Raw genomic sequence first — 14,565 nt, forward strand, 5'->3', positions numbered from 1 at the left:
AAACAGTGGTGGGATACCAACGTGACTGTCGCCCGCCAAACGACCACATAATCAGGAGTAATGGTCTGGGGAGGCATTTCATTTCATAGCAAGACCACATTGGCTGTTATCTGAGGCATCCCTGTAGCACAGCGGTACGTCGACGACGTTCTACGCCCCGTTTTGTTGCCCTACATTGGAAACCATCCTGGCCTTACATTTCTGCGAGACAATGCTGCCCATACACCAAGAGTTTCTACCCCTTGTCTTCGTGCTTGCCAAAGCCTACCTTTGGCCAGCAAGGTCGCCGAATCTGTTCCCCAGTTGAGATCGTTTGTAGTATTATGGGCAGAGCCCTCCAACCAATTAGGGAATTTGAGGATCTAACGCATGAATTGGACAGAATTTTGCACGATATCCCTCAGACGGACATCCAACAACTCTGTCAGTCGATACCAAGTCGAATAACTGCTTTCATATTGGCCAGAGGTGCGGCATTCCGTTATTGACATTCTCAATTTATCAAGCTCTTTCTCTTGGATAAATCTTAGTGTGAAACTGTAATCTTTCGTTTATATCTACATGTACGTGACATCTACCGATTTCTATCCCACTCGCATATTTCTTTCGTGGTGCGTTCAACACGAAAGATTGACAGCATACACAGCCTTGACAACCTTGTCACGAATGTATGAGGTGTTTGGTAAGGAGACTAAAATCAGCAGTGCAAACTTCTGACCCCTCTTCCTCTGTTTTTGGCCCTTGGGACAAACTGAAGGGTCATGTGTACTCAAATAATTGTCACACATTGGAAGAGCTACTGAAAACGCTGTTGTTGCTACCCCTCAGACAGAGTTGTTAAATGCGACAAACAAAAACAGCTCTGCACCGACGTCAACGGTGGCTGTTTCCAGCTATAGTAGACACGTGCAGAGTCATTTGTCAATCATAATACCCACTTCCTCATTTACTAGATCTAAAAGACAAACTACACCTTCCTTCCACATATGAAATAATCGGACCTCCGTCTGACTTTCTTATCACTTTTCCATCTGTTTAACAAGTCCGTAATCTGGCTGCAATGTTCTCTCTTGCGGATCTGACTGCAAATGCATCGACGTGGTATAGCCCTCAGCAATCTCCGAAATGCTAAACATAGCTCGTAATTTTATGAAATTCCTTGCCATTTTCGACATACTCGCTTCTGTGTTACTTCGTTCTCCCAAAGTTGGCTGAGAAATTTGGAAATTGATACTTGTAAAAATATGTCATCTAGATTACCGATTACTTTATCACATTCCTGAAACGATTCCAATTGTTTACCTTTAGACCTCTGAAGTTCGAGATCTTCTTTGTCAGAAGATCATCTGACTTTTTAACGATGTACCCATAGAAAAACAGACTTTTCTTTTTGATCAATGATATTAATGATTCTGTCTTCCTGCACAATTGCTTATTTGCTGTCAAATTTGTGTGCCCATTAACCCATCTGTTCCCTATGAGCTTCCTTAATATCGTGCATTCCAATCTGTTAATACTGAAAGTCTCTGAAGCATGTAATCCTTTTGGTTTGACTTCAGTACTCCGCGTCTTCTCGGTACGGAGACTTGTCGTCAGGTGATACTTTCCGCCCAATTTGCACATGCTAAGATTGATTACTTCTTGTTCTAATACATTCTTTACGACTACCTCACCAAGGTACCTGAGTTCCTCCACATTGATCTCACCTTGGTTTAAAATCATTCATGCTGGTCCATCACTGACGTTTGTATTGTATTTAGCTTTCCCAAAGGAGACCTGTGAACCTCCTTTCCCAGCTATGTGAATTGATCAGTCTTTTGTTGTTAGCAAAAATAACAAGGTCATCCGCTAATACCAAGAAATGGACGTACGCCCTTATCCTGAACCGTTTTCCTTTTACCTCTTTTTGGCTTAGTGTATATTTCTTTTGGAATCTATTTTTTATGGAGGGTGGACGACGGTAGATGTGTGTGTGTGGGGGGGGGGGGGAGGGGGGGCACATAACTCCGCCCACATTTCCTTCTATGGAGTCCGCCCCTGATACTGTTTGGTCAAATGAAATCTGGCGTTGTGTCTACACAGTTGGTGACTACCTTTCGTACGTCTTGTTCAGCTAATGTAAAATAACCCTTGTAACGCAAATAATGAACAATATCTACTTGCTGTGTTAGTGTCGGAAATAAAAGGGATTCCTCTATGTGCAGAAACTGAAACATAATATTCGGTCCGCTGTAGTCCAGATCAAATTGAGATTTTATTTTTCGTATTGGAAAGCGCCTGCATGTCATTTAGAAATGGGGAGCCAGAGTAATGCACTCTTCGAGAAATCATGGTCACTCAGCTGGGCAACTGAACGTTACGCGATATTTTTTTCACGGTTATGCAACATATGTAAGGGGAGTGCTCACAATACTCAATCTGGTTCCATCTGCTTCTGCAAAAGCCTCATTTGCTTGTTTCCGTTGACTGTAGCGAAGGATTTGGGGTGAGTGGGGTTCGGGCTGGGGGTTGTGCTGACACAGGCCCAATTTAACAATTAATTTATTAAAAATAAAATTCTTCTTAATATTCTTCATTTGTGTGGCCATGTTGTCCGCAGCTGATTTACAATTCTTGAGGGCATTTTTGTTTCTTCGTTGCAACTACAAAAGTGGGTGTTTTTTTTCCACCAGACACGTTTTTCTTTATTGAAGTAAAGCATCATCAGTGGTGGCGATTTTCGCTTGATTTCTCGCTTACATCGGGAAATGCCGTCTACTAGCATATCGTTGATGTTTTCCTTCTTTAGACACGGATAGTTGTGATCTAATATTTAGTTTAAATATTTTCAGCATTTTGTGGCCGTGTCAGCAACTGTATAAATATTAATTTTAATTATAAAAACCAACAGCCTCAGTTGCACAGATTACCTAGATTTACCTAGGTTTCAGTCGGGATAACCCAACCTTTTTCAGAATAAAAGTAACTACCGTTTGTCCATAGTGGACATGGTCAAGCTAAAACTATAAATCCGTAAATTATTGTCAGACTGTAAAAACGTATTTGAAACCGCCTCGACCGCACTTCGCGACCGCGATGCGGCAGCCACGAGTGCTGTACTGGAACTCGTACAGCATTCGTGACTGTCGCATCGCGGTCTCAAAGTGCGGGTAAGGCAGAAAGAAAGAATCCTCCGGCGGGATCGTAATACAGGGTGGTTAGCAGCAGAGTGAAAAGCTTGTAATGAAGATGCATTCACTATGTGTCTAACGTTCCTGGAGGAAAGGGTACTGCAGAGACATGGCTTAACCACAGGCTGTGGAACTGTTTCTGCATCGAATTTTCATTCAACAGTGGAGTGTGTGCTGACTAGCGACTTCGTCACAGATTAAAACTGTACCGGAACAGAGTTCGGTGCTGAGGCCTTTGCCTTTCGTGGGAACGTTCCACACCGATTGAGTTTCCAAGCACGACTGACGACCCGGCCTCACGACCTTCTGCTGCAGTGTGAAAATTCATTCTGAAAACAATCTCCCAGGCTGTTGCTGCGGCATGTCTCCGCAATATCCTTTTTTCTAGGAGTGCAAGTCCTGCAAGGTATGCAGCAGAAATTGTATGAAGTTTCCAAGGTAGGAGGTGAGGTACTGGCGGAAGTAAAGCTATGAGGGGTTGTGCTCGGATAGCTCAGTCAGTGCAGCTGGCATAGGAAGAAACATGCAGCCATAAGCAAGAGAATCGAAGCAAAGATAGACAGAACGCACATAACTAACATCGATCGTCAGGTATAGCCAGAATCAAAAAACAAATGTTTCATTTGGATCCTTTGTCTAAATGTTCACTTCGCGATCTCCACAAAATTTATTCCCCTGCAGCACTACTTAATGTCTCTCAAGATGCAGCACTAAAGTATGAGAACACACAAACATTGCTGCTTTCGAAGAGCTACAGTTCCTTCGAAGAAGTCATCTCAGTCATCAACTTAACAAACAAAACTAACAATAGAACACTTTTGATGCTTTGAACTTCAGAGGTGAAAAGATATGCTGCCTAAGATTGGGAATCATGAAGTTTAACAAAAAGCATGGATTCACAATGAAGAGAGCACTCCGTCTTCAGGCCACAAGTGGCCCATCGGGACCATCCGACCGCCGTGTCATCCTCAGGTGAGGATGCGGATAGGAGGGGCGTGTGGTCAACACACCGCTCTCCCGGCCGTTACGATGGTTTCCTTTGTCCGGAGCCGCTACTATTCGGTCGAGTAGCTCCTCAATTGGCGGCATCACGAGGCTGAGTGCACCCCGAAAAATGGCAACAGCACATGGCGTCCTGGATGGTGACCCATACAAGTGCCGGCCACGCCCGACAGCGCTTAACTTCGGTGATCTCACGAGAACCGGTGTATCCACTGCGGCAAGGTCGTTTCCTATGGATTCATAATAAAAGTAAAGGAAAAATTCCGAAAATTGTTGTAATCACATCACACGAAAAAATATATGTTGCTATTTGCTAACCGTCAGTCTGTCCGTCCGTTAAGCCTCTCTTTTTCACAGGAACAGTTTAGATAGATCAAGTTCAAGTTTACGTAAGGTGCTAAAGTCTACAATCCTTTGCCAGTATAAAAAATGTAAGCTTCTCTGTGATTGCAATCAGAAGGTAAGGCGATTTATGTCACACACTCTGATACTCGTGAATTCACTCGTAAAGTAACAGCGTTAATTCCGTTGATCTAGAATCTCGAAATTTGGCACGAAACAATATTTTACGGTAAAAGCTAAAGAGAAGTCAGAAAACTATTAATGCGTGATTACATCACACTACAAAAAATATTTTTTTTTTTCGTTTGTTATCCGTCTGCCTGTCTGTCCGCCTGTTGTAACCGCCTTTTGTCAGGAACGGATAGAAGTTGAAGTTGAAATTTATCTTACATACTAAGGTCTACAGACCCTTGAGGTTTAAAAAATTAAATTTCTAAGTGATTGCAATCAAAAGATATTTTCATTTATGTCACATATTTTTATACTGGCAAAGTCAGTCATCAAAACCTATAGGATACTTCCAGTTGACCTAGAATCATGAAATGTTACAAGAATCAAGTTTTCACAGTACGATTGATGGAAAAAATCGGATAATTATCTTCGAATTGATCTCGAAAATCTTGAAATCGCCGGAACCAGTATCTAGCCTGTAGCAATGTCGATAACAGGCAGAAATCTTCGAGGTTCACGATTCCCAGGATGGATGAACTGTCTATGTACGTAATTAAGTTTGTATGGAACCGTCGGTTTGCGAGTCCTGCTCACACTTGATTGATTTATTGTTATTATTATCAATCTATTAATTACTCTTAGCCTTCATATTCCGCTGTCAACCTGCTGGACTAGGTTCAGCAGTATTAATGCGATGGAACGGAGAAAGGATTTAACCTACGTTGAGATGTCAAGAGACCCAAGCCGTCAAGTCGGGGATATATTTTAATCTTCCAGGAACCTTCAGTTTTAGATTAGTTTGATCAGCCAGTCAATATACCCAAACCACTGCGTTCCACTGAAAATATAATTTTGTCAAGTAACTTTATCTTGGGAACCGGCTAATGTACAAGTCTGCTATTGGCTTCGCTTGACAGAGTGAAAATATTGTAGTCTGACAACGAGGTCATACAACACGGAGCAAAAGCTCATATTGCGAAACGACTTAGATCGAACTTTTTAAAGGAACAATCCAAGTACTTGCCTTAAACGATACAATGACATCACGTATGCCACTAACGGGGCAGTATTGTTTAAGCTGTTGAAGAGTATGAAACGCTGTAATCGTTATAGTGTACCACAGCAGTTTTATGTTTAAACGGCAGACGTATGTGTGTATGTGAAGATGTTAAGAAGTGAAGTGCCTTTCATTGTGCTCTGTGACCCAGACAGCTATATTTCCTACAAAAATTATTGTATTTCGTAACATAGCCTAACTGGCACAGACATCAAATGAATCTAATCATACTTCAAATTAATATTTTGAAAACGTAACTGGAATGCACCTGATGATGGTAACATGCTGCCGAAACGCATCGTGCTAATTAAATATTAGTAAGAAAGTTACCGAAACAGTAGAAATTATTTCATGAAGTTACGATACAGTCGCAGTCCTCAACACAGTCCATAAAATATGGAAAACTCAAGACATCATTGTTATCGACAAGCACTTCAAAATGGCACATCGGCGAACCAGATGATTGTGTGAAATAAATGACTGTGCTCGTGATACGCCAAGGTCGAAAATGGAATTGTCTTTTAATAAATTTGTAGCTGTGGCAAACAACATGAAAAAAACTTATTGTGTCTGGTGTATTGACCACCGCATAACTTTGCTCAGGCCTCATTAGAATTAACTTCCCGTTCAGCCACGAGGTGTGGAACCGTAGAGGTGACCGAGCAGCGTACATTTTGGTAACAGCCTCTAGTTTGATTTTCACTGTGCAGATGTTCTCGTTTTCGCTGGACGGGCAGCGCCTGACGGAACTGCTGCGACTGCTGGCAGCGTCTCGTCAACGATTCCCGGACACAGAAGGCCGCAGAGCTCGCCACCATGTCACAGCTACGAGGCTGCATCGATTTCTGCAGGTAACGTATGCTCACCAGAATACCGCTCCTCTAAGGATATTTGTTAACTATACGTTAAGCGTTTCCGACATAAAAGCGCGTTAGCTCTATCACATTGCAAAAAGGTGCATACCAAACATCGTTACGAGAACGACACAAAGTGCACTTGTTAGCATTTTTCTGTATTGCTAGCCGTTAAAATTGCAACACCATGAATGTGGCGGGCAACGAACGTCAAAATGACGAAAAGTGTACTACGTGCTTGGATATACAAAATATGATTATCACCTCTGCGCCACCGCTCAAAGTTGATGGGATTAACGCCATATAGAATACATAGTCCACTCTAGATATATACACTGATCAGCCGGAACAGTATGACCACCTACCTGCTATCGATATAAGCTCATCCAGGCTATAGCAGCGTCATCTGTTCCAGAACGACTGCTAGTTAGGCTCACCCACAATGCATTTACAGGGTGTTTCAAAAATGACCGGTATATTTGAAACGGCAATAAAAACTAAACGAGCAGCGATAGAAATACACCGTTTGTTGCAATATGCTTGGGACAACAGTACATTTTGAGGCAGACAAACTTTCGAAATTACAGTAGTTACAATTTTCAACAACAGATGGCGCTGCGGTCTGGGAAACTCTATAGTACGATATTTTTCACATATCCACCATGCGTAGCAATAATATGGCGTAGTCTCTGAATGAAATTACCCGAAACCTTTGACAATGTGTCTGGCGGAATGGCTTCACATGCAGATGAGATGTACTGCTTCAGCTGTTCAATTGTTTCTGGATTCTGGCGGTACACCTGGTCTTTCAAGTGTCCCCACAGAAAGAAGTCACAGGGGTTCATGTCTGGCGAATAGGGAGGCCAATCCACGCCGCCTCCTGTATGTTTCGGATAGCCCAAAGCAATCACACGATCATCGAAATATTCATTCAGGAAATTAAAGACGTCGGCCGTGCGATGTGGCCGCGCACCATCTTGCATAAACCACGAGGTGTTCGCAGTGTCGTCTAAGGCAGTTTGTACCGCCACAAATTCACGAAGAATGTCCAGATAGCATGATGCAGTAATCGTTTCGGATCTGAAAAATGAGCCAATGATTCCTTTGGAAGAAATGGCGGCCCAGACCAGTACTTTTTGAGGATGCAGGGACGATGGGACTGCAACATGGGGCTTTTCAGTTCCCCATATGCGCCAGTTCGGTTTATTGACGAAGCCGTCCAGGTAAAAATAAGCTTCGTCAGTAAACCAAATGCTGCCCACATGCATATCGCCGTCATCAATCCTGTGCACTATATCGTTAGCGAATGTCTCTCGTGCAGCAATGGTAGCGGCGCTGAGGGGTTGCCGCGTTTGAATTTTGTATGGATAGAGGTGTAAACTCTGGCGCATGAGACGATACGTGGACGTTGGCGTCATTTGGACCGCAGCTGCAACACGGCGAACGGAAACCCGAGGCCGCTGTTGGATCACCTGCTGCACTAGCTGCGCGTTGCCCTCTGTGGTTGCCGTACGCGGTCGCCCTACCTTTCCAGCACGTTCATCCGTCACGTTCCCAGTCCGTTGAAATTTTTCAAACAGATCCTTTATTGTATCGCTTTTCGGTCCTTTGGTTACATTAAACCTCCGTTGAAAACTTCGTCTTGTTGCAACAACACTGTGTTCTAGGCGGTGGAATTCCAACACCAGAAAAATTCTCTGTTCTAAGGAATAAACCATGTTGTCTACATCACACTTGCACGTTGTGAACAGCACACGCTTACAGCAGAAAGACGACGTACAGAATGGCGCACCCACAGACTGCGTTGTCTTATATATCGTTCACATCACTTGCAGCGCCATCTGTTGTTGAAAATTGTAACTACTGTAATTTCGAAAGTTTGTCTGCCTGAAAATGTACTGTTGTCCCAAGCATATTGCAACAAACGGTGTATTTCTATCGCTGCTCGTTTAGTTTTTATTGCCGTTTCAAATATACCGGTCATTTTTGAAACACCCTGTAGTATCAGTGAGAGAGCTGACCGGTGTAGAATTGGGAAGGCCCTGAGTTTCACTGAGGGCAGATTGTGATGTCCCGAAGACTCGGCACGAGCATTTCGCGGAAACTGCGCGACTAGTCGGGTGTTAGAGGATTGCTATGGTGAGTGTCTTCAACGCGTGGCGAAACCAAGGTGAAACCATGTCCAGACGTCATGGGGTTAGGCGGCCACCCCCGCATTACAGATGTCCGACGTCGCAAGCAGGGCAGACTGGTGAAACAGGACAGTCGACGAGCTGTGGCGGAACTAACGTCATACTTTAAGACTGAGCAGATTGCAAGTGTGTCTGGGCACCCAATGGACTGGACACTACTAACGATGGGCCTCCACAGCCGATAACCCATGCACGTACCAACGTTAACACAACGACACAGTAACTACGACTAAAATGGGCATGTGACGATCGGCACTGGACGTCAGCACAGTGGCAGAGCTTTGCATGGTGTGATAAATCACGAAACCTCCTTTATCATCACAATGGGAGGGCGTGAACACGTCTTCCAGGGCAACAGCTGCTTGACACCTGTATTGCGGGACCGGGACAAGTTAGTGGCAGCTCCATTATGGACAACATGGTTGTGGAAATGAAGCAGCGATTAGTATGATTAGTCAATTATTCAAAAACAGTCTTAATCGCATTTATTGTTATTATACCGCCAACCGCTTTCGACCCGACGTAGGGGTCAAATGGTTCAAATGGCTCTGAGCACTATGGGACTCAACAGCTGAGGTCATAAGTCCCCTAGAACTTAGAACTACTTAAACCTAACTAATCTAAGGACATCACACACATCCATGCCCGAGGCAGGATTCGAACCTGCGACCGTAGCGGTCGCGCGGTTCCAGACTGTAGCGCCAGAACCGCTCGGCCACCAGCGGCCGGCCGTAGGCGTCATCTTCTGGGCGTTTACACCATTGGTCAACTGCTGGTGGTGTTACTCCTGTCTACATAACGGCATAGTTTCCTGTCTGTCTACATAACGGCATAGTTTCCTGCCGTTATGTAGACAGGAGTGACACCACCAGCAGTCGACCAATGGTCTAAACGCCCAGAAGATGACGCCTACGTCGGGTTGAAAGCGCCGGCCAGGGTGGCCGAGCGGTTCTAGGCGCTACAGTCTGGAGCCGCGTGACCGCTACGGTCGCAGGTTCGAATCCTGCCTCGGAAATGGATGTATGTGATGTCCTTAGGTTAGTTAGGTTTAAGTAGTTCTAAGTTCTAGGGGACTGATGACGTCAGCAGTTAAGTCCCATAGTGCTCAGAGCCATTTGAACCATTTTCGGGTTAAAACCGGTTGGCGGTATAATAATAATAAATGCGATTAAGACTGTTTTTGAATAATTCAGCTCCATTATGCTCTAGCGAACATCCATGGTTCCAGTGGAGATCGTGCAAGGCACCATGACAGCCAAGAAGTATCGTACATTGGTGGGAGAGCAAATACACCCCTTCATGGCGATCACATTTTCCGACGCCAGTTGCGTTTTTCACGAAGATAATGCGACATGTAACAAGACTAGGATGGAAAGGTTCGAGAAACACAGTAGCGAGTTCCAATTGATGTGCAGGCTCCCCAACTCACTAGATCTGAACCCGATCGAACACATCTTTGTGACTGAACGTGGCGTCAAGGCTCATCGTCCCCCTGCCAGAAATTTACGGGAATTAGGTGACTTGTGTGTGCAGATGTGGTGCCCACTCCCTCCAGAGACATACCAAGGCCTCATTGCTTCCATGCCATGTATTGTACACATCTCCTCCTCTGCCCCCTCTCTGTCCATCTCTTCTCTTTCTCCCCCCACCCCCCTCACGGCCCCCCGACGCTCTGTGCGGGAGATAGGAAGTGTTATTTAATCCGTGATTTAAAAAAAAATAATGTGAACTGTTTTTGCACCACATATCGACAAAATCTCATTCACACTTAATCTAACAGCAGCGTAAAAATTACGAACCATTCACAGAGAGAATTGTGCAAACTGAAGAGCATATCTCTACGTACACAGCCACATTAATGTAGTAGTATGCAGTATACACAATTGACAGTAATATTTATATAAGTCAAGGCCTGACTGTACACAATGTTTTTCGTTATGGGGTAAGCTCATTCTAGATCAAGCGACGTACAGATATCCTTGTGGAGAGCACTGACAAGGGAACCTCCCCATCGCACCCCCCTCAGATGTAGTTATAAGTTGGCACGGTGGATAGGCCTTGAGAAACTGAACACAGATCAATCGAGAAAACAGGAAGAAGTTGTGTGGAACTATAAAAATTAAGCAAAATATACTGAGTAGTCCATGTGTATGATGTCCAACATCGAGGCTAACGTGAGCTCAGGAGTGCCGTGGTCTCGTGGTTAGCGTGAGCAGCTGCGGAACGACAGGTCCTTGGTTCAAGCCTACCCGCGGGTGAAAAATTTAACTTTCTGTTTTCAGTTTATGTAACAAACGCTTAAATTTTCATCAATTTTGGGAGTGATTATCACATCCACAAGAAAACCTAAATTGGGCAATGTAGAAGAATCTTTTTACCCATTCGCCAAGTGTACAAGTTGGGTGGGTAGACAACATATTCCTGTCATGTGACGCACATGCCGTCACCAGTGTCGTATAGAATATATCAGACGTGTTTTCCTGTGGGGGAATCGGTTGACCTATGACCTTGCGATCAAATGTTTTCGGTTCACATTGGAGAGGCACGTCCTTTCGTCTACTAATCGCACGGTTTTGCGGTACGGTCGCAAAACACAGACACTAAACTTATTACAGTGAACAGAGATGTCAATGAACGAACGGACAGATCATAACTTTGCGAAAATAAAGAAAGTAAACTTTTCACCCAATGGAAGACTTGAACCAAGGACCTCTTATTCTGCAGCTGCTCACGCTAACCACGAAACCACGGCGCTCCTGAGCTCACACACTCCTTTATGTTGCCTATCTTGCACATGGACTACTCAGTTTGAATATTTTGCTTATTTTTTTCATAGTTCCACACAACTTCTTCCTGTTTTCTCGATTGATCTGTGTTTAGTTTTTCAAGGCCTATCCAGTGTGCCAACGTATAACTAAATCTGAGGGGGGTGCGATGGGGAGGTTCCCTTGTGAGATGACCAATCAACTGCGCAGTATGTAACAGAGTGCCCCTGTGTCTTGTTTATCGTAATCTAAAATGCTGTTAAAAACGACTGCAGAGGAGAAAACAAAACTTCACATTGTCGTGCACACAATTTAAAAAAAAATTGAATTTAAGGAAAAAAATGTGTATATGAGAGAAACAATTTGTCTAATGGTTTAAACGCCCTGTTATCACAGTTAACACGGACTGCCAAAAAGAAAGCGAAAAAGCCATTTTCACAGCACAGAACAGCAAAACACAGAATTTTCTTTCTAGAAGTCGATTTTTAACATGAAAGTTTAAAAAAAAGGTCCTTCCAAATGTTTATTAGAGTATCGTCAAAAGTTTAAAGCAAATAGGTCAAGAACTTTTCTAGATATTTGCTAACAACGTTTCCATATTTTACATACATATGAGTGCATTAAAACATACATAGCCTACGTCTTTCCAAAGGTTTATTAGAGCATCGTGAAAAAACTTGAAGTAAATCGGCCACAAAGTTTTCGAGACTTTTGGTAACAATGTTGCTGTGGTGAACAGAATAATGATGGGACTCATGACTGTTCTATCATACAAGACGTGTTCAAAAGTTCCTCGCCCATCTCAGTGCACTTGTCAATGAGTCGGAGAGTGTGTTGTGTTGAAAATCAAACATCTCTTCTGTGGACTTTAATGCGAGCAACACCATCGGTGATGTGAGCAACAAGATCTTCGCGTGCGTCCCACGTCGTTATTTATACGTCCCCATTTAACCATCCCTATAAATAGAAGTCTAATGGGGTTATGTAGTGTGATCTGGCAGGCCACTTAATGTGCCCGTACGACCAGTCCAACTTTGAGGAAATGTGTTATTCAGATACTGGGATTGTTTTCTAGTATAGTGAATCGATGATCCATCATGTTACACGTACATTTATTGTCGTTGCTCTGATGACACGTCTTCAAAAAGTGCAGGTAGGTCTTCTGTCATGAAATGTGCATATGCTGCGGCTGTCACGTTGTATGGCAAGAACACAGTCCCTATCAACAGGTTGTCAGTCCTACCACACCCGACGTTCACTGAGAACCTAACTTGTAATCTTGTTTCCCTAATGTCTTGTGAGTTCCCCATGGCTCACCTATGAGAATTGCAGGTGTTCATGAAATCATTGTGTGTAACATCATCTATAAACGAAGTGTATTGCAAAACGTCTCTGTGTACAGCCACCATTCACAAAATTGTTGTAAATTTGGAAATTGGTGGTAAGGTCTTATGGGACCAAACTGCTGAGGTCATCGGTCCCTAGGAGCACTCGATCCTCATCCGGGGGGGGGGGGGGGTCGAACCGTGACAAGGAGCCATAGACCGCTCGGCTACCCCTCGCGGCAAAATGGTTGTCTGCTTACTCAGTCACACAATGAATTTTGTGAATTAAACAACCCTCAAGCACCTTGTGTACACGGCCGACCCAACCCACGACTGCACACTGGGTACGCTTGCAGCTGTTGTCTCAGTGCGAAGTCACAGTACTGCTATCTGTTGGAGAACCCCCAGACCTCTTGTAGGATGGATTAGTGATCTGTCCCACCATCATTCTGCCCACGACAGTGCCTATACAGCATTTCGGTAGTTAATATTCACATTTGTCTTCATATACGTTGATGAATTTGTGTAGTTTTGATCCTGCTCCAATTCAGTAACGGTAAGAAATGCGCCACATGTTCACAGGACTTTTTCGGTTTATATTCATGGGTAGAATCACCTCACAAATCATGACATTCATCCTGAATCACTCAGTATATACAGTACTGGCCATTAAAATTGCTACACCAAGAAGAAATGCTGATGATAAACGGGTATTCATTGGACAGATATATTATACTAGAACTGACATGTGATTACATTTTCACGCACTTTGGGTGCATAGATCCTGAGAAATCAGTATCCAGAACAACCACCTCTGACCGTAATAACGGCCTTGATACCCCTGGGCGTTGAGTCAAACACAGCTTGGATAGTATGTACAGGTACAGCTGCCCATGCAGCTTCAACACGATACCACAGTTCATCAAGAGTAATCACTGGCGTATTGTGACGAGCCAGTTGCTCAGCCACGATTGACCAGACGTTTTCAATTGGTGAGAGATCTGGAGAATGTGCTGGCCGGGGTAGCAGTCGAACATTTTCTGTATCTAGAAAGGCCCGTACAGGACCTGCAACATGCGGTCGTGGATTATCCTGCTGGAATGTAGGGTTTAGCAGGGACCGAATGAAGGGTAGAGCCACGGCTCGTAACACATCTGAAATATAACGTCCCCTGTTAAAAGTGCCGTCAATGCGAACAAGAGGTGACCGAGACGTGTAACCACTGGTACCCCATACCATCACGCCGGGTGATACGCCAGTATGGAGATGACGACTACACGCTTCCAATGTGCGTTCAACGCGATGTTGCCAAACACGGATGCGACCATCATGATGCTTTAAACAGAACCTGGATTCATCCGAAAAAATGACGTTTTGCCATTCGTTCACCCAGGTTAGTCGTTGAGCACACCATCGCAGGCACTCCTGTCTGTGATGCAGCATAAAGGGTAACCGCAGCCACGGTCTCCGAGCTGATAGTCCATGTTGCTCCAAACGTCGTCGAACTGTTCGTGCAGATGGTTGTTGTCTTGCAAACGTCACCATCTGTTGACTCAGGGATCGAGACGTGGCTACACGATCTGTTACAGCCATGCGGATAAGATGCCTGTCATCTCGACTGCTAGTGATACGAGGCCGTTGGGATCCATCACGGCGTTCCGTATTACCCTACGCAACCCACTGATTC

The 14,565-nt window shown here is 44.2% G+C and overlaps 1 protein-coding gene across 1 annotated transcript in view; it reads left to right on the plus strand.

The window, feature by feature from the left end:
- LOC126204271 (odorant receptor 46a-like) overlaps positions 1-14,565 on the plus strand; it is an 86,577-nt gene that overhangs the window by 23,767 nt on the left and 48,245 nt on the right. The window contains exon 2 of the mRNA XM_049938660.1: positions 6,453-6,593. Within this exon, the coding sequence (XP_049794617.1) occupies positions 6,453-6,593 (141 nt within the window). The remainder of the gene's footprint in view (positions 1-6,452; positions 6,594-14,565) is intronic.

Source organism: Schistocerca nitens, chromosome 9 (assembly GCF_023898315.1).
Source record: "Schistocerca nitens isolate TAMUIC-IGC-003100 chromosome 9, iqSchNite1.1, whole genome shotgun sequence".
NCBI classification, from domain to species: Eukaryota; Metazoa; Arthropoda; class Insecta; order Orthoptera; family Acrididae; genus Schistocerca; species Schistocerca nitens.